The following is a 21167-nucleotide window of genomic DNA, read 5'->3' on the forward strand; positions in this document are numbered from 1 at the left end:
AAACATTCCTCTTGCAAACGTTTCTTGGCAAATCTGTGAACAAAATATTGGGGATTTAACATCCTTGCCCTTTATTCATCTTCTGATGTGCACACCGTATCGACAGACAGACTTCTCTAAAAGAAAATGAGTGCAAATCCTCCCAGCTTCAAGGGAGGATTTGCAGGTCAGCTTTTTGTTTGGTATAGATCCCAAAATCCAGCAATGCCCAATTCTTTACAATTTACATCACTGTTAAAACAGGCAGCTTCAGAACATTTGTCTCTGCAAGAGAAAAAAAAGTAGTTTCATCCACTATATTTGCACAAATCCATCTAATTTAATTAGAAAATAATTGAAAGTTCATTTATTTCAATAACTACATCCAAAAGCTCAGAGGAAGAGTGGAGAGGCATAGAATCCAAGATGCTTTATGTGGCAATGTTGTGTCGTCTGCTCATGTTGGATCACTGGGTTTTATCAGTTCCAGCGTCAGGTCGGCCATCTAACAGAGATTTTATGCCGCACTTCATTCTTTGTTTATCTGACTTGCTTTATAAAGTTACTGGTTTCACTTTCCAGCAGGATTTTGCATCTACCCATACTGCTCCTCTGTCATATTCATGGTATAGCAAGCACTTTCTTTTTGAATGAATCTAGATTCAATTATTGACATACAGTACATTTACCCTGCTACTCAATGATACTGTCATTTATTGAGATGTGTTGATTGTCATTATGTCCAATGAGATAAAATCCTCAATTATCAAATTAAGAGTACCATTTAAAATAGCGTTTTTCAACGGGAGTGGTACGGGGGTTCAGAGGGCGGCAGGGGTCACTGGCGGAAATTTTTACAAAAGAGGGGCTCTGAGATTCCTTTGGGGGGCGTTTGCTCCAAGGTAAACTTTATGCACAGCAATACCAGTTTAGATTTTGAGCAACTTGCTAAAACGGTGTTGTGCAACATTAAAACATGCTTAGCCACAACTGTATCGATGGTAGCTCTTCTTCTCTTCAGTGTTTCTGTAGCTTATTGGTGCAGCCCTACGGTTCTGCTACTGGTAGCTTCACTGCCTCAGTTCAGCGTTACACCGGCTCATGACGTTGCTGTGATTCACTTGTCTGGTGTCTGATTTTCAAATATTTTGTTTTACTGAGGATTTTTGTACATTGAGGATTTTTTGTGGAAGTGCTGTGATCATGTCAAAGCATCAACTTACAGTATGTTAAAAGTGTTTTATTGTCCATCTGGATGCTGCCCGTTTCTATGGAAGGATAACAGAATATTGCTCTTTCATAATTACTAAAATCAAGATACACTCACTCAGAAATGTTAACCAATAAAGAAATCCATCCACAGGTGATTCCACAATAGAGAGCATTTATTTTATACATTTAACATCGGTGCTGAAAGTGATGAAACGGTAGCGCCACGGCACTTTTGAATTTAAATTGAACACATTAGTCTGTGTGTAATTATTCTTTATAAGAAGTTTCACAGTAAGTTAAGCTACTGGCATTAACAGACACATGTCATTCATAGCCTTCTGTTAGAATATGAATGTAATGCCTCAATAAAAATGTTTTAAAAATTAAAAACTTTCTTTTAAGTTTAGAAAAAAAGATTTACTTAAAACATGTTGGACATAAAGGCTGCTTAAAAGAAACAAACAAGAAGGGAACACGATACATGGGAGTTAATGACATATATTGTATAGCTTCCTGAAAGATGTGTAGTAATATCTAATGAAGACAGCTGTTCTCAGTGTCAAATTAATCCATGCAAACTCCCAATATCACATAACTGACAGACAGAGGTAGCAATTTGTTCTTGAACCCATGTACAAACCTGATAATTTCCACAAGAGAGGGCGGAGTCCAAAACTGAGTGTGTGGTGGGAGTACCGGTACTTTTCCCAACCTGTAAAACTTTTCTCATGCGTTTTCCTTTGGGGGAATCTAAGGTACTCTACTCAAAACAAGTGGGTTGCAAAAAGTTAAAGCAGGTCAGATGAGGGGCATTGAAAATGCGAAAAGGATTTCATGTAAGGAAAGCGAACCAGTTCATTGACTGATGGTGGAGATTCTCCGTCAGCAGTGCTGCATCATTCTCCAGTTTGTAGTGACGTTACCAGAACCAGTAACATCACCAGTATAACTCTTTAAAGACATTATGCAAACAACATTCTGCAATGGCCGTAAAGATGTGGCTCCCATCTACACCGAGAACGACTCGCTGCTCCAGGCTTTAGTGGAAACATACCAGCATGCTTTGCTTTGCGTTAGGAAAATATTCTCTGCAAAAATATTCTCTTCAGTCCGGAGCAATATCTAACAACACTTCATGAAAAGGCTGTCAGGAAAATGTAACGAATATTTTGGGGTTCAAATTAATGAACACGCTTTGTTCATTATACTCCACCACCTTATTTAAAATGTTCTTCCCATGTGATTGAACATGTTTGTGCTTGCACTGCTTTCAGTCACAGCCACTTCAATCAGTCAAAGTAGATAATAAAAGGTTTTCATATCTGGAAAAACGTACCAACATTCCCTGTGGGCCTAAACTTGATTTTATTTTTTTTTCTAGTTTTAAGAACGACACAGATCCTTCAGCCAGAGTAGTGTGTTTTAATATTTTATGCAACTACTAGTATTAATACTTAAAGACTTGATTCCTAAATTTTTAGATTACTATTACTATACATTTATAGTAATAGCACACATTGAAACACGCAGAAACAGTAACAGTGGTTGCTATTTTGCATACATGCTTTGTTCATTATAAGGCATAACCAGAAAGTTATTTGGGCTTCCTGAATAAAACCGAATCTGTGACCAGGAGAACTTTTTGTTGCTAATCGAAAATCAAGTTAACAACAAATTGAAAAGCTAAAACATAGCAAATATGTGTTTGTATGCTGTTATATAATAAATGTTAAAAATAGCTTAAAAAAACAAACATTTTCTTTCCTAGGTATGTTGTTTTTGTGGGGGGGGGGAGATGGATCCTACTGAAATACATTAAAGCTTATTGACAAAATGTGAAAAGTTCAGGCTGTCACTTGGTTTCTTTCCAAGTGAAAATGTTATGTAAAACATCCCAAAAAACACAAAACATTCCTGTAAAACATGAATAACTGGCATTAAATAGTAGAGTAGTCGCTCAGGTTCAACCTATCAGATACTTCCACAGCAGCCCCTTATCCTCACCCCAGGTGGTTTCAGAGCCGTCCACGCATTGAAACACGCAATGGCAACACTTGCGTTGGTCTTCTTTGGAAAGATACAGGGGACATCAACTTAAACCACTAAAAGGAGGGGTGGGTCATTGACTCATTTCCCCCCAGGCTCATTTTAGTTAGTGTGGTTTTGGTGTGATACTTAAACAGAGGAGAAAAATCCTTTAACATGGAATATGAAATTTAAAAAAAAAATCAAAAACGTGCATACCAGTAATGCTACTGCTCTGGGGCTTGAGAGTCTATATACCAGTGGATAAAATTCTGTTCTTCTACCTTTGAGATTAATCACTAAATTATGTCCACTTCCAATCCAGGCACAACGTTTAGACATTTTTTTAAAAACTATTTATTGTTGTTCTTTGACAAGAAGTTGTTTTCTTGCAGCCAAACCATTATTATCTCTAATTTCATTCTTTTTTAGGCAGTTAAAACATATACATACATTGCTACATTGGTATCTGAAGCTATTGGTTCACATATTTGTGCGACCTAACGTGCAGTTTGTCATGAAGCGCACTAAAACATAAAACCACAATCTGTCAAAACTCTGCAGTTGTACTTATCCAGCTATATAGCTGATGGTTTTATGTGTTCGTCTTACCAGAGCACATACACAGTTTATGAGACTTGTCAGAAAATGAAATTGCTGAGCAAGACAACTGATAATGTGTGTATAAAGCACCAAACGCACAGCATCTGGTAACTAATAATTATTCTCTGATGACTTGTTTACTTTCAGAGCTTCTTGCATAATGAAGCCCTCAGTAGAGGTTAAATCAGTTCAGTATCCAAAAGCAAAACGTTGCTGAGAAGCACTTCTTTTGGATATGAAACTGACCTGGCAAGGCTGAACGGTTATTTATCAAAATATACACTGCCTGGCCAAAAAAAACAGTCGCCACCTGGATTTAACTAAGCAAATAGGTACAAGCCTCCTATTGGATAAGTACTGCATAAGCGATTATCTTTCAGCTGGCAACAAGTTATTTAACCCCAGCTGATGCAATGAGTAACTCCTCATTTCTTAAACAACCATGGCAAAAGACACATCCTGTGGTCATGGAAAAGACGTTAGTCTGTTTAAGAAGGGTCAAATCATTGGCATGCATCAAGCAGAGAAAACATCTAAGGAGATTGCAGAAACTACTAGAATTGGGTTAAGAACTGTCCAAAGCATCATTAAAAACTGGAAGGATGGTGGGGAACCATCGTCTTCCAGGAAGAAATGTGGTCGGAAAAAAATCCTGAATGATCGTGATCGGCGATTACTTAAACGTTTGGTCAAATCAAATCGAAGAAAAACAACAGCAGAACTCAGGAGTATGTTTAATTGTGAACGCAAAAGCAATTCCACACGCACAATGTGAAGGGAACTCAAGGGGTTGGGATTGAACAGCTGTGTAGCCGTAAGAAAACCTCTAATCAGTAAGGCTAACCAGAAAAAAAGGCTTCAGTTTGCTAGGGAGCATAAAGATTGGACTCTGGAGGAATGGAAGAAGGTCATGTGGTTTGATGAGTCCAGATTTACCCTGTTCCAGAGTGATGGGCGCATCAGGGTAAGAAGAGAGGCAGGTGAAGTGATGCACCCATCATGCCTAGTGCCTACTGTACAAGCCTGTGGGGGCAGTGCTATGATCTGGGGTTGCTGCAGTTGGTCAGGTCTAGGTTCAGCAACATTGTGTGCCCAAAGAATGAGGTCAGCTGACTACCTGAATATACTGAATGACCAGGTTATTCCATCAATGGATTTTGTCTTCCCAAATGGAACGGGCATATTCCAAGATGACAATGCCAGGATTCATCGGGCTCACATTGTGAAAGAGTGGTTCAGGGAGCATGAGACATCTTTTTCACACATGGATTGGCCACCACAGAGTCCAGACCTTAACCTCATTGAGAATCTTTGGGATGTGCTGGAGAAGGCTTTGCGCAGTGGTCAGACTCTCCCATCATCAATACAAGATCTTGGTGAAAGATTAATGCAACACTGGATGGAAATAAATCTTGTGACACTGCAGAAGCTTATTGAAACAATGCCACAGCGAATGCGGGCTGTAATCAAAGCTAAAGGCGGTCCAACAAAATATTAGAGAGTGTGACCATTTTTTGGTGGTGACTTTTTTTTGGCCAGGCAGTGGCCAAAAAAAAGCATCCAGCATTTAAAAGCATCAAAATATTGACATTTTATTTTTATATCCCAGACATCCTCTGTGTGGTTCTTAACCAAGCAGCACAATTTACATGCAGGGATGTTTACAATGTAGACATAAGTACAGAATTTGTTTGTACTTATGTGACCTGTAATTTCATTCTTTTGGATATTCGTCTGAGCAAAATTTTCAAAAGAGCTGCTCAACACTGGCATTTCTCAGGGTTGTGTCCTCAGCACTCTATGTATTGTCTTGCAGAAATATCAGCTTGACAAACTCCAAAGCCCAAATGGCATCTTTGGCATATTGATGCCAAAGATCTATACTTACCAGAAGCAAGTATAGAAAGCTCTCATCATCCTAAATATGGTGTCAAAACAATGACCCACCACTCTATTTGAAAAAGAAAAAATAAACAGTCCTTGACTTTTGGAAAACAAAACTAATGAAGAGGAGGAGGAACATGTCAGTCCTTTCAAATTCTTGAGAGTCGAAGACCTGTGTTGGACCTTGAACATGGCATACCTCATCAAAAACAAATCCACCAGCTCATTTTCAACATCACAATCCTGCTGCACAAAAAAATTGCATAGATAATCTTTTAAAAAACTGCTTGAGACCAGAAAGGACATCATAGAATAATCATGACTTTCAAATTAATTGTTGGTTTCTCACTGACCAGTCTAAATGATCTGCGATTGCACCGGTGCCAGGCCCTGGTCACACCTTATTCCAAAAGCTTCCATCTGGCAGGTTCAGGACCCTGAGAGCAAGAACTGAGACAGCAAAACGGCTTCTTATGAGCCACACTGCTAAATCCTGTTTAAACTATTACTGGAACAAAACAAAAGAAAACACTTTTGTATGACTATGTGAACCTTTTGAATATTCTGGGTGTGGATAAACATTGATGTAACACTTTATATTGATACACTTTTTTTTCTTGACTGTTATGCTATTGTAAAGTGGAATAAAAGACAAATGTTTTTGTCAGTTTTTATGAAGTAAGCAACATAATTAATATTATATGCAATGTAAATGGAAAACAAAAAGTCACTCATGGTAAAACCAATAGCTTCCTGCAGTGGCTGGAGGGACAACTTCCATGTAGTATCAGATAATCAAAGATTACCGAAGAGGTAAAACGTGCCTCTGTGCAGCCTTTCCCTGAAATGTATTTTTTGTCTTATTGGTCACAGTGCTTGGTTTTATAGCTGTTATTTACTGCTTGGTATTTTTGTCAATTCTCTGTGTCTAAGTCAAAGGGAGGGATTTTTAATGAAAAAGAAAATTTGCAAACTAGTTATTCTGGGGTACTCTGAAAAAACAAGGATCAACAGAAACATATTGCTCCAAAAATAATTTTTTGTGGCCTTCTTCTCATATAAACTTTGGATTTTCACTTTTATTCCTGCACAAATAGCAATCTATGGGGTATTTTTGGCTTTAGCACTTTTTTGTACAATATTTCATGTTTCTCTGGACAAATATTGGTACCAAGCAATCTTAAAAGCAATCTTGTTGTAACCTTAAAGCTTTCACCACTACTTAGACTAATGAAGATGTGAACTATTCAGGACAAGTTATTATTTCACATATGTGAAAGTAATAAGTTGTTTTTTTGTTGGGTTTTTTTTTTACGTATAACATTTATTTCTTTTTATTTTTGATGTTTTTCCTACAAAGAACAAATGTCTGTTCACGCCTTTATTATTTTTTTATATAAGGGTGATGACAGGCCAAGGAGTTGGCTCTAACAATAAACTAACACAAAAGAAAGTGATTCCTGTTTCAGCAGGCCCAGGGTGCTTTACAAGAAAAACAAATACATGACTTCTTCATATTATTCACATAGGCGAGGCTAACATGCCTCTACTTTTATTTAGTGCTCCATGAATGTTTAAGATTATTAAAAAAAAAAAAGAAAAGAGACTGAATCATGTAATCCGAAAACAGAATTCCTTCATTTGTCTGTCATATAATATCTTTAAAACACCATCTTTCCTACCTGGTTTATTAGGCTTTGAAAGGCTAAGGTACAATATGTCTGCAAAGCCTGCAATTACTTGTGCCAAACTCTCATCTGCATTTACACCTGGCCAGGTTTTCGTGTTGCATAACATGTTTTTAGAGGAAAAACAAGCTGATGCCGATGTAAAAAATAAAAAAACAGCTTTCTTAAATCAAGAAATCTAAATTACACAGACTGACTTCAAAAAAATTGTACACAACCCAAGCAAAATCCTGCAGAGAATGTGAAAAAAAGTGTGTCAAACTTAGCTGCATCACTGGGTGGGATCTTAAACTAATTACAGCTGAAATGCTTTCATATTTATTTTACAGATCTTGTCTTAAGTTCAAATCTACCATCAACTATAGCGAATTTGATTAACCCTAGAGAAAGTCCAGCTGACCAGGAAGGATTTTACTCATATTTTTTTAGATCCAATTGTTTACTAGTGAAACAGTGTGCAGGTTAGAAAGATTCAAAAAACTTCTTTATACATAAGTAAGGTAGAAGAGGAATATAAAAATATCCAAGACAGCAAGATCAAATGAGCTGCAGGGATTTCTGGCAGGCTGTGTTCTTCATGTGTCAGCAATCTCCTGTAAAGTGGTAATTTGGAATAATTTGTAGGTTGGATGGAATGACAGAAGACTTTTCTTCAAACGCAAACCCTAAGACCTGGCAAAAAAAAAAAAAACTTTTCTTGAGAAATAATGTTCTGTAAAATCTGTGGCCAAAACAAAAAGTTGATTATGCACAAAAACAACGCTGCACAACACCAGAGATGCACTACACCCAAAGGCATTACTTGTCTCTAAATAAAACAGATTTTTTTTTATTAAGGTAGTTAAGATTATTCTAAATGTCAGCTCTAACCTAGCACCTCTGGCTGTTTGAAAGAATTTTTATAATGAACTAGCACAATATGGAAATAAATCAGATAAATTAGAGTTGAAAAAACAAACAACCCCAAAACAATATAATTTCCCAATCTGACAAACTTTTACACAATATTGTGAACCGATGATCCCAAATCATAACGTCATATGGCATTAGACTGCTATAAAAGACTACTTGGGCGATGGGTGGTTGGAGTTCGTCCTGTAACCGGTGTGTTGCCAGGTCAAACCAAGAACCAAGACAGGGTGACGCCACAAGCACCGGTGGGACCAGTGCTAGAAAGAATACAACTAGAAGTACCACTATCCAAGATAGTAAGGCTGAATCATGTCTTGCTGTACTTGAAAAAGTGCTATGCAAGTACAGACCATCTAACATTTACTGAATGTAAAAAAAAAAGATCAAAGTATGCTGTAAGACTGTGCATACTTATGCATCAATGGCAAGAACTTATTTTTTACATTTTCTAGCCTGTCTTGACAGTTTTTCAGTTAAATAGAATTGAATGAAAAGTATGCCGCACTAAAACTTGAAATAGTATGAAATGATTTTCACACAAACATTGCATTTTAACATGTATGTGTACAGTTTAATAAATGCACCGTATTTGTACACTTGTTTAAAGATAAAGCACACAGAAAAACAAGTAAGAAAACTACAAGTGACCTTACCGTTTAGCACCATGAAATGTTGTCTTTGCTTTAGTAGAGTAATAAAATATTTCTCACATAGCCAAAAGGATAGACCAGGATGCTAATAGATTATTTTGTAACAAAATCAGGAAACACTTGAGGGAAGAGTTAGCACCATGTGCAGGCCATGTGTGATATCCAAATATTTAGGCTCAAAAATCCAAGCAAATCCAAACAAAATGACAGCTACATAAACCACTTAGGTCAAATAACAAGGGGAAAAAAACAGGGAATTAGACACATGTTATCAAAACATGCTTGATAAAAATTCACTGGCGGAACTACAGTATGTGCAGTACTGTTAAATAACCTTGATGTGTTTCAGGGCTGGTAATTTTGGAAAATATTCCAATTAAATACTTGCACATTTTCTTTCATTATATCAACAAATTTCCAAGTATTTTATTGTAATTTTATGTGGAACATGTGCATTCACCACATGTCTACAGGAGATTATGTATGATATTCAAATTCTTATTCAAATGAAAATGTGAAAAATATGTTGTGTGTTCGTGATCAGCCCGCTATACACTTATGTCCCTAAATAACACCCACTAACTGCCTCTGTCCAGTTTAGAAACATTGTTGAAAAGGTGACAAAAACGTGTGAGAAAACCATGTTTTAGCAATAAATTCAAGTTAGTTGTCCTGAAATTGTTTAGAAATTCATAATTAAGCCTACTCAGCCTACTCTGCGTTTTTCTCACGTTTTTGAACCAAAGAAAATCCCAAAGCGTGAAAAATGAATGTGTCATCATAACTGTGAGTATACACACTTCCTCCAAATCTAATGAACCTAAATTCTTGGTATTCAATTTTGCAAACAAAAGCCTAACCAAGCTATTAAATAATTACCTTAACCATGAATGATTTGAGGAACATTACATTCCTGGTTAAGATTACTTTAAATGATTTTCATCTTGACATCCACAGCAAAATTTGCTCTCACTGTCCCTCTTTTTGCAGGAACAAAAACTGGAAATGCACTAACAATTCATAATTTCACTTATTCTGATGTATTATCCTTGTGGAACATTATAGTGTGACGTATGTAAAGTTTTGACATCAATAATCAGTATACTCCATGGTTATTAAAAGTATATATATATATATATTTGCAGTCCTCTGACTCAGAAGACAATTAACACTAGGACTACCAGGATTTTGAGAAATTCCTATCTCTACCAAGAGGGGCCAGATTGGGTATCTTCCTAGAGCTACCGAGAGGGGCCAAACTGGGTTATTAGCATCCAAATGTGGCCAAGCTGACGACTCTGAATGGTCTAATTAGCATCCCTGTAGATGAGCAGGGGGGAGGAGAGCCAAACTCACTACATCAACTTTCACGCTCAAAACACAGCAGTTAAAGTCACCTTCTCCCCACTCCCCAATTCAACATTTAGGCGTATGCTCACATTTTATACATATAAAAATGACTGCAAACAGACGTGCAATTGCACTGTTTCTCTTAATTTTAAAACATTTCAGTGGATAATTATGTAAATGGAATAGAAGATAATTTATTTTTAAGATTTTTTACTCAATTTTTACCATTTGCATGTGAAAAAGGCAGAATTTTGTGTTTCATAGACTCAAGTGTGCTCACCAAAGTGTTTAATGTAAACATTTTCATCAAATCCAAGGTTCTTTATTGCATTTACATTTTTATCAACCCTGATGGAATTGAGTTACAGAGACCAATACCTTTACCCAAGCAATTCAGAAATGTTCTTCTGACATTTTTACTGTACCAGCTTACATCTTATTCAGGCCCAAAAACTGGATACAGTTATCTGTCGATGATAGGCAGAATGTATCTTAGGGAGAATTTAAAGTTCAACACAGGGCTAACACAGAAACACACCAAGATGGCTACTTAGATGTACTAAAACAAGGTATTTTGAATATTATTAATATTTATGCTTTAGCACTGCTAGAGGAAGTCCAAACACTAGGGCACGAGAGAACGCAAACTCTACAGAATAAATCCAAGGCTACGATTCAAACTGGAGATCTTTTTTTCCAAGGAGACATTGGTAATTACCACACCGCTGTGCTGCTTCTGTGTAACTTTGTATTTATTGATATTGTACATGAAAAATGTTTGAAATGTATCTTTGTTCAATGCATTTGTGATTTTTTTTTCACAAGTGAATTGGATAAAATACACAGCAATCTTCAGCATAAGATAGCTCATCTTCTCCACAAGTTGAAAAAAATTGCATTTCCTTTCCCACTTATAACACATTGGCATGTGATGTACAAGATATTGAGAGTGGATTTGCACACATCTGCCACAGGTTCCCAAAGTTTCAGGAGAATTGGGGTAAATTCACACCAGCCCTCTTTAGCCCACGTTAATACTCTTTTTCATTTGCCTAGAAAATTTGGTTGATTTAGGGAGGTGTGAATGTGTACTCAAACTTTGGTTTATTTATCCAGAATGCTTTGACCTACAATTCACGTTTTGCTTTTGGAATGCTATTCACTTTGCTTGGCACATACTTATGCATTCAAACCACACCTAATAACCCTGGTTATTAGGTAGACCAGAGTTTGCTTTTCGATTGCTTTATGGTTCCATGTCATAAATGCCGGGGGTTATTTCTGTGTTTTTTATAGAGATAAGAATAACATTGATGCTGTGTAAAAGATCGACAGCTTGTTGAGTATTTAAACCTACAAAACCAACAGCTGAAGAGGCAGTCAACAGACGGGTGTGAGGATGCATGCAGTGTGATAGGCTTAGACATTGACAATTGTTGAAAGGATGTAGATGACCTGCATGGAACAAGTACTCTTAGTTTTCCTGCTAATTACTCTCTGATTCCAACTGAACACACCTGGAAGATGGCAGCTAACATCCTTTCATCGACATCATTAAATTGACTTTTCACCATAGTGTGCTGTGAAACCCCAGTCCTCTATTGCAATTTCAGAGAAGAAATTATAGAAAAGACCATAACCATCCACCAGTCACTACAACAGCTTATTACTAAATAATTAATATAGGCTAGTGGACAGACATTTCTGCCTATAGTACACATTTAAAATCAATTAAATGGTGCAGTTGTTGTTGCTTGTTAGGTTAACAACTGACCTAACAAAACGTATGCAGTAGATCATGAACAGTTTATTAGCTGATAATTTAACCACTAAGAAAAGACATTTAATTTTGTTGTAAAGTTTGCAAAAAAAAAGCTGTAAACAAAGGATGCAAAATATACAAAGTTTTAGAGCGCATCTGCTATTAAACTGGTTAACATGTTGTTTAAAAAAGAAAATTGAGAGTCAAGACAAGATACTAGAGGGACAAAACTTAGAAAACAACATCAGGATTTGTTGTAAGAATTACCATGCAAAGAGAAACTATGCATGGGACTTGAAATATACTGCATTTGGGTTGAAGTAGCCGATACCACAGAAAGGATTGCACAGAAAAAGCATTAGCAATTAGAATCCCTGTAGATGAGCAGGGGGGAGGAGAGCCAAACTCACTACATCAACTTTCACGCTGATTGTCCTTGGAACAGGATAGTAATGGCCTTATTTACATAACAAAGGCGCCTCTTCACACCCTCTCTTGGAGGGCCAAACTGGCCCCTCTCTGGTAGCTCTAGGGACAGGGCCAAACTGGCCCCTCTCTGGTACCTGGACAAAGATTCCCATTTTGGGAATCTTTGGTAGTTCTAGTGTTAAGGCTCTCCCACTGACCTCTCATTGAGATCAACTTAACCCAGTAAAGGAGCAGCCAGAATGCAGTGTTTTTACCTTCGACCTTTACTTTAGGGGTGTAGTTACTCCAAGCGTTGCTGATGGAGTTGATGCCTGAGCTGCTCGATATGTTGACCTCACCACATCACCACACCACTTTCTCCAAAGCCTTCTCTGAATAGTTTGGAGGCTCACTGGCCTGGCCTGGGCTGGAGTATTTCCCTCCATCGTGTGTTACCAAAGGCGGGTTCTATGACTGCGGTCCCAACTTGCTCCATAATTGACAACCTCCAGTGTCGTTATGGGCTGGTCCCATAACTACTTCTGCAACCTCATTCTCACTCCATGAGCAAAGATCGTGCAACACATTTTTACAACACATACATTCTTATACAGTAACTGCACCAACAGCCACCGCCTTCTTATCAAGCCTCTTGCTGATGGTGTTGGAGTCCATTCCAGTCTTTTCCAGATGAACCATCTTGTCTCTCAACTACTCTGACAGATTTTTGATATTGACTAAAGCGTTAAAGAGGTCGGAATGGAAAACAAAAAAAAACTCTGGACAGATGTGCTTTAAGCAAGTGATGATGAGAGTTTATAGCTGATTTGTGGATGCCTACATTTTGGCTGGGCTGCAAAGTTTTTTTTTTTTATTGTTGATTTTCTGATGCTTTACTACAAAATGAAACAAAGATGGAAATTGTTCTGGATTGTAAACGAAAAAGTGGTTGTAGTGTCAAAGACAACAAGAAACCTTTAATCCTTAGAGCACATCTGTTTTTGGTCGTTTCTGTTCCTTCGTTTTGTGTTTTCCTCCCTTTAGCAGGGAGAACAATTTAAAGGCAAATTTTGTCCTCAGATTATCTTTCAGTAGAATGATCATTTTTACTGCTTCCTGTTTTCTGACTGCCATCTGTACAGTGGTTTTTAAAAGTTAGGACACCTGTGGCAGATTGCAGTGATGTAAAAATAAAGACTTTTTCTGGTACAGTGCAACAAAAAAAGTATATATAATTGAGAAAATGTAAGAAAACATTAAAAGATGTAAAAACTTTATTACATTAGTGTAAATACTTTTAAAAAATAAATCTTTATAAAACAGGGTTCAGTCTTTTTTGCTAGCAGTCTTTATGCCTCTCACATATTGAAGTCATTTTCTTTGTTGAGTTGAATAGCTGGACTCACTATGCGGCTGAAAAATTCCACCTCACTTCAATTTCAGATTTTTATCCAAAACCTGAGGCTTTCAGGTCAGAACTGACAGGTATTTGGACTTGGAACTGTTCATAATCAATCATATGAACAAAAAAAAAAGTTATTTTCTTATGTAATCAGCACAATGTTGTTTTTTTTTGCAAATGTGGCTATCTTTTTATAAAGTGCAACATTGTTTCTGTGCCAATAATAAACTATGAAATTTTATTCCAAAACTTTGGCTTACACATTTACCAGTTTCAATCTTCCATGCATTTTTAGAAACTTCCAATATTTACACATTCATTTCCATTCCATGTTGTCTGCAGACATTGCTAACATTCTAACTACATGTGCTGTGTACATAATCCTGTGGATATTTTTTACTCTCCTCCAGACTGAACAAGTGTACAATTTAAGCCATCACTTAATGAGGTATACTGAAAGCAAGCAGTAACTGTAAAAATAAGCACCTTTAGTGGCAGTAGTAATCTAAAGAGTTTTCTAAAGGAAACCTGTTATGTGCATTGCTACATGTTTTGAGCACAGGGTCAATTTTCACACACCCCTTATTCATACAGGTGCAAAACACACCCTACTTGCCCCACCTACAAACACGCACCTATTGTAGTTGCAAAGGTGGCAGCGTCATCACAGACAATAGAGACAAAAAAGAGAGATGACTGGGTAACTCTTCATTTCCAGACTGTTAAAACTTAAATACACAAGACGTTTACGTTAAACAAATGTAATGGCATTCTTTAAAAAGCAGTTGTCCTAATCCACACATGCAGCCGTGGCTTAAAGGGGTGTTGGGTTCTCTGGAACTTCAAGGCTTTGGTGTGTTCAGAAAACTTTAAATCCTCTCATCATTACAAACAAAACCAGCCAAGGTGATTCATCAGTTTTGACAGCTTCGTGTTCATTGAAAACATTATAGAAGAAAAAGTAATGGAAGAGCAATTATGCTGCTCCCAAATGCAAGTGTTGAACTTCAATTAGTGTCATTCAAAATCTGCAAAAGTTTCCGGTCCAAACATGTACATGCTGGTTACTGTGCAAACTAACATGCATAACACGGGGGCCTCCTCCTCTCAAGCCCATTTTGGTTTTGGCTTAGAAAAAGACTCAACCTGGAGGGACATTTTCTGTGCTTGGAGAAACTAACTCTTACTCCATTTCTTCTTAAATTAGTGTGTGATGGCTGAATCCCTCGAGATGATTTTACTTATTTATTTATTTATTTGTTTAAAGGGATGGCTTTGGTAAAGGTTATTTTCAAAAGGTGCATTCAATCTGAAAAGAGAGCCACATTTTCTACTCTATTAAACTTGATTGAATATTAACAGAAAGTTGAGTTTAAGGGAAAAAAAAAGTGTGATAGAAAATGTGCAGAAGTAACTGGGATAACTGCACCCATCAGAGGATTGTGAAACAAAGCCTATACAAAAGGATGCACAATGTCTAGACGTCAGTATTTCAGAGCAATTCTTGTTGCTCTGAAATAGTGACAGCAAATAAAACAGTCCTGGATCAGGGACAACGTCGGCCCAATCTTGCCTGCTCTGAGCAGAAATGGGATTGGTGGTTCAAAGTTTTATTTTCAGATCAAAGTAATATTTGCATTTTGTTTGGAAATCAAGCTCCTGGACTATGAAAAGAAGTTTCCACAGTCAGCTATGATTTGAGGAGCTAGCTGGTGTTGCCAAATCCAAAGACAGTGCAGAGATCTAACAGGAATATTCAGATCACTTCACTGTTTCCTCTGCTGACAATTGCTGCAAAGATGCAGGATGAGCTCCTTACACCACTTTATCAATTAGTTTTATTTAAAACATTGGGATAATATGATAGCTTGGCATAAATATTACAAAAAGAATTTTGTTATGAATTTGTTTATGATTTTGAACTACCAAAGCATAGACATAGACTTTTTTCATGGATTAGATTTTAAATATCAGGGCAGAAAAAAATGTGTGTTTACCAAGATTTTGCAAATCCATCCAAAATCAATGTACTGCATAGCATCTATGCTGTCAATATTTAATCAGTAAAACAAGAAGAAAGTAGACGGTCTAAGTGTGAAAGACTAAAAACACACAAAATTTGATTAACAAAATAGTCATTTTCTGTATGGATTTAATAGTCAATTCTGTGGTTTTGAAGGAATTTTGGCTCACTCTTCAGTATAACATTGCTTCAGCTTATTAAGGTTTGCAGACATCAATCTCTGCACAGCCATCTAAGGCCCTACCAAAGCATTTTCTGAACTTCGACTGAACCTCAATTATTTTCTTTTTCAGCCACTCTTGTAGATTTACCGCTGTGTTGTCATGTTTCATTATCCTGTCTGGTCAAGCTTTACTTGTCAGACAAAAAAAAAAATTTGACTGTAGGAAATTAGAAAGTCTTCCAAGACTCCAAGTTTACAGCATAATTCATAAATGACTCAATGAATGGAAGGCGCCAGGATCTTGTGGCAGAATAATGACTTCAAAATGTCACCCTCCACCACCTTACTGGGTACTTAAAAATTTGTGCTAATTTTCTGCTCTTCCTCAGGCAGATTCTTTTCTTAAAGATGTTGTTTTGCAGTAAAGTTAAACATATCTAGTTTAACAAAAGACAGAGAACGGGTTTAATTCAGAGGCTTCTTTGCAAAATCTATGTTGTGCCGCACTTCATTTTTTTTAAAAAAAGAAAAAAAGACTTTCTTCTAAAAAATCATTTAAAATAAGCATTTAAATTTTTGCAACATGCCAACTCAAACAGGTAAAATTTAACCTAACCTTTCTATGGCCTTTTTTGTATGGCTATTACATGACTCTCTGGAAAGTTTCCCATCTGTAAATCAACTTGAAATATCTTGGAAGCAACCCATTTAATTAACAATTTCTTCTCTTAAATCATCTACTTCTCTTCTCCAATCTGGAAAGCACATGAATATCCTCCAGAAAAATCTAATCCTCTGCTGTTCATACTTGCCCACATTCAGTTCATAAAATGTAGTTGATTTGGAAAACGTGACTGGGACTTTCCTTATAAGATAGCAGGGGTGTAGTTGGAATAGCACACACAGATTTTCCATTTTCCTTCCTTCCTTTCTACAGATCTGTAGATTTAAACATGTTTTGAGCCTGGCAAAGACTTGATCATTTTTATTATGCCTTGACACATAAAAGACAATGTCATCTTTAACAGAAACAGTACATGTCAGCATCATGAATATGATTTTATAAGAAACTAAAATTAACTAAATTTATAGGTAGGCATATATTACCCTAAGTCATTATTTTTGCAATTGCAATTTTCCAGTTAGTCATCCTAACTATGTTTTTATCCTTAGCCCGTATTTTAGTGTTTAGCTCAAATGTATGACAACTACACAACACTTTTCATCTTCCTCAGGCGGTTCAGCCTTGAAGACATTCTTCTATGTGAGCCCTACATGTGTACTGCTGTAGATTGTAAAACAATCTGCAGATCACCTTGAAAAGTTTGCCAGCAACACACTCGGAGTAGATTGCTTTTTTTTGTCTTGGTAACTATCCCGTCACAATATGCTCCCATTCAAACAGAACCAGTGAATAACAAACCTAACTCTGCACCAGAGTCGCTGTCAGAAAAACAACCAAGCTCTCAATCCACATCAGCGGTGGAAGCTTTCAGGCCTCATATAGTGGCGTGACAGTGCCGTCCTTCCACTCTATCAGGATCTCCCCCCGTGGCACGCTTGGCGAGGACTGTGGAAAGTGCATGGCATGCTCGGTCAGGGCGGCTCTTTCATTGGGTGCTGGCGATCCAGGAATGCTCATCTCTGGTGTGGGAGTGTACGACTTCAAGACACAAACCACTTTTCTCCTCCTGGCACAACATAAAGAAACAGCGTGTAAAAAATAGGGGAAAGTGAAATACTAAAGATCCACATGTACCAAAGTTTACCTAACCCTGGAGTAGGGCTCCTGTTTTGACGCTTAAAAGTGAAGACAATGCGTTTATCAACATGTTGTGTAAATGATGTGTTCATACAACAAATTAATGACATGCTTAGTGTGTCTTGTGTGTGTGTGTGTGTGTGGGCTGCCATCTTCACCTGTTGGAGTACACATTGAGGATGAGAATTATAGTTCCTAGGACCAGAGCCAAGGAGCTCAACACCAACATGGTTATCTTCCATCCCATTCCTGAACACATGGGTATATATAAAGACATACATCTTATATCTTACATCAACTTTCACATCTTTGTTTAAATGAATCCAAAACTGAGCCTGTCACTTGGTCTTTATGGATGCTCTACTGCATCCACACAGACCTTTGCCCACTATACATAAAGAACTGCTTCCATCTAGAGGTTATGTAGAGCAATTGCAGAATATGAGGCAACTCATATTCTGTGGTCTTAGATTTATACAGATCAATTGTAACACGTTCAGTCATTTTATGGATTACAGTTTGATAAACTTACCATAATCCATAGTGAAAAAAACCATAGTGGGATCTGCAGGAGATTTGGTGATTAAAGAAGAAGGAATCATCACATCCTTTACAGAATAAGCTTCTGTCTGTTTGGAGTCCAAAATACCTTCATCTGGACGTAAGGACAATACAAAGAGATCCAAGTCATTTAGAGACCATTGCTGAAAATAAAAGATTGTATCCTTCTTGAATTTCTAAAAAACCAATAATGCTGGTTTAAAGTATCTCTGGTGTGGGAGTGTACGACTTCAAGACACAAACCACTTTTCTCCTCCTGGCACAACATAAAGAAACAGAGTGTAAATGTAAATGAAATGTATCGGAAATTCAATGCAATTTTCATCCAAAGTAGGTTTTACTGTGTGCATGCTGCTGTAATTCTACCTATGTTGGCCTGTGTCAAGTATCTGGCTCTCTTACTGGAAAACTAACACTTCAGACTGTCAGGCTGAAACCTGACCTGCTGTCAATAAAGTAAAAAAAAAAAAAACAATTAAAAAAAACTGACGAATCCATCATATGGACATAATTGCTACATAATTTGTTTACAGCAGTAATGGACTGTATACATTTATGGTTTAGGCTTATGCTACCAGTTCACCATGATGAAGAAAAACATTAAAATCAGTCTTTCATGGGTCATCCTACAAAGAGTCCTGTTGATTCAATTAGATGAATTAATACATGCTGTACTCAAACTTTGGTTTCCCCCAGGATATGTTTCATACTTTGGTTTCCACACTTAAAAACTGAAATGACAATGAAACATTTCTTGATGTATATGGACACATCCACATCTGTTGAATTGTTAACTGTCAACAGAAATCAGTATTAAAACATGTAAAGCCTGTCTTAAGCCATTTAAAAAAAATGATTAGTACTGCAGCAATCTGAAGGAAGACACAAGTAAGCACATCTTTATGCGTAAGCTTCTGTTTGGTTCTTACATGTTTTCACCTGCATGTGTCTTTCTGATAAAGGGCTTTCAGAAATGTTTGTTTTTTTCCTCTCCACGTGATGATAAAGTTGGTTTGGGTTTTCTTCAGCGTCTCTCCCGTTGCACAACGTTTTGTTATCGAGAGCTCGCCACTTGCTGCCCTGCTAGCAAAGAAGGGGAACCATGACAGCCTCTGAAGGTGTTTCAAACCAGCTAAACTTAACTTACTAACTAAATGAAGTAAAACAAAATCATTACCTGTTTATGTTCCCTCAGCAGAAAAACCAGAGTGGATTCTTTTGTAGCACTCAAATGAAGCCTGTTCTCTATCAGAGTTATGTGGCCTTTCTTTGTGCAAGTCCAAGCCTGACCTCGCACCTCTCTTTCCACATCCTCGCCACCAGCTCCATCTTTGAAAATGCAGGGCTGCAAAACAACGCCTTCATACTCCTCCCTCGGTGCAGTCAGACATTCTCCGGTGTGGAGGCTGCTGAGCGCCTGGACTTTTGGGAGCCAGCGCCATTCCTGGACAGGCAAGTCTGGGCTGCACTCTCCAAGTGACGCCTGACCTCCTGTTGCTCCTTCTTGCACCTGCAGGCATTTACCCAGAAGCTTGTTCCGAATCTTTAATCCAGACACTTCTGTGGGAGAAATATGAAGGAGGCTTGTTCTGATAAACAATGTCCATATTCAATTACACTAATTCAGTGAAATCTAGCGTTGTTTTTGTTTTTTATAAAGCACTTTCAAACAACACACAGGACCCAAGTGAGGTACATAAGAAAAAAAAAGACGAAAATCGATAAAACCAAACAAGGAATAAAATAAAAATAACTAAGAACGACAAAACTGAGTAAAAACTCCAGAGACTGGATGTGACTTGACACATTTGCTTTTTGCTCATTCAAAACAAAATCCTAGGGAATATTATAAAAGAGCAATACACACTGGGTTATTAATACAGACGTCTCCATGCAAAAAGTTTGTATGCACACTTAGTTAATTTAGAAGTTATCAGACTAAAAGCTATGAGAACCGGGAGATCAGGGAAATCAGGAGAAACAACAAATTTGAATAGGCTGTTTAATAAAGAATGATAAAAGCCAGGGTATGCACACCCCAGAACTTATTTTCACTTATTCTGCTTTCTGAAACGTAAGGTACATTATGATTCTTTATTGTATGATTTTCTTTGTACAATATTGTTTAAGTTCGTGTGTCAGTTTGTTTCTTTTCATTGGTATTTGTAATAAGTAAGTCATAAGAAGTTTTGGGGGGAAATTTTCGTTTCTTTCAATTACTTGACAGCAGAGACTAATCATACCATACCATACTTCGGGAATATTTAAAGTTTTATCCATAAAGGAAATACTTTCTAAATTCTGGAGATTGTTAAGCGGTCTCTTTCTATGATATTAGTTCTTTCTTTCGGCAAATTGATTTTAATACAGCTGAAACACAAATAAAATCTAAAACATTACAACGTCGCAGTCCTAATTGGTTATTCCGCAAAATCTCCGCAAAATCAAAACAACTTTTGTGAAAATGAACAGTTCCATAACTTGCATAGATCGGCGAAAAATGCAAATGGCATCCGATTTTACCTTTCAAAAAGATAAGGAAAAGCAAAAACTCAGAAAGCAGTCCTTTTCCTCTCATAGCGATGGCAGGTGCAGATCTGGGCTTGAGCTTTTCTCTTTAGAGACTGTTAGCAGTAGCAACAAGTGGGAGGGAACTAAACTTTCCAAAGATAAGGATGAAAAGGGAGGGGCCAAAGAAAGATCATGGGGGGGACCCGCTGTTCCCTGCTATTCAAAACAATCTAAAGCTTTGTTGACTTTAAAGTGACTTCGTATTTTAGCAA

General features: G+C 37.2%; 1 protein-coding gene across 2 annotated transcripts; it reads right to left on the reverse strand.

Annotated features, from left to right (window-relative positions):
- Positions 1–16010: 16010 nt before the first annotated feature.
- Positions 16011–20992, reverse strand: LOC111610272. 2 transcript variants are annotated; one of them, XM_023343223.1, is made up of 6 exons: positions 20908–20992; positions 19562–19944; positions 19314–19464; positions 18356–18478; positions 17982–18072; positions 16011–17752 (listed from the first exon to the last, which is right to left on the reverse strand). In XM_023343223.1, the coding sequence occupies exons 1-6, from the start codon at positions 20960–20962 to the stop codon at positions 17554–17556; spliced, it is 1002 nt and encodes a 333-aa protein (XP_023198991.1). In that variant the 5' UTR covers positions 20963–20992; the 3' UTR covers positions 16011–17553. The 2 variants fall into 2 exon arrangements, with proteins under 2 accessions (XP_023198991.1, XP_023198989.1); XM_023343221.1 differs by having other exon boundaries at positions 19314–19467.
- Between the last annotated feature and the right edge of the window lie 175 nt (positions 20993–21167).

Source organism: Xiphophorus maculatus, chromosome 12, assembly GCF_002775205.1.
Source record: "Xiphophorus maculatus strain JP 163 A chromosome 12, X_maculatus-5.0-male, whole genome shotgun sequence".
NCBI classification, from domain to species: Eukaryota; Metazoa; Chordata; class Actinopteri; order Cyprinodontiformes; family Poeciliidae; genus Xiphophorus; species Xiphophorus maculatus.

Excerpts from the sequence above, each read along its gene's own strand:
- LOC111610272 (XM_023343221.1), bottom strand. The coding sequence starts at position 20,962 with ATGAGAGGAAAAGGACTGCTTTCTGAGTTTTTGCTTTTCCTTATCTTT. Across the intron at positions 19,468-19,561 it reads TGCTGAGGGAACATAAACAG|CAGGGCAGCAAGTGGCGAGC; the intron begins GTAATGATTTTG and ends CTTCTTTGCTAG. Across the intron at positions 18,073-18,355 it reads TTTTTTCACTATGGATTATG|GAATGGGATGGAAGATAACC; the intron begins GTAAGTTTATCA and ends CCATGTGTTCAG.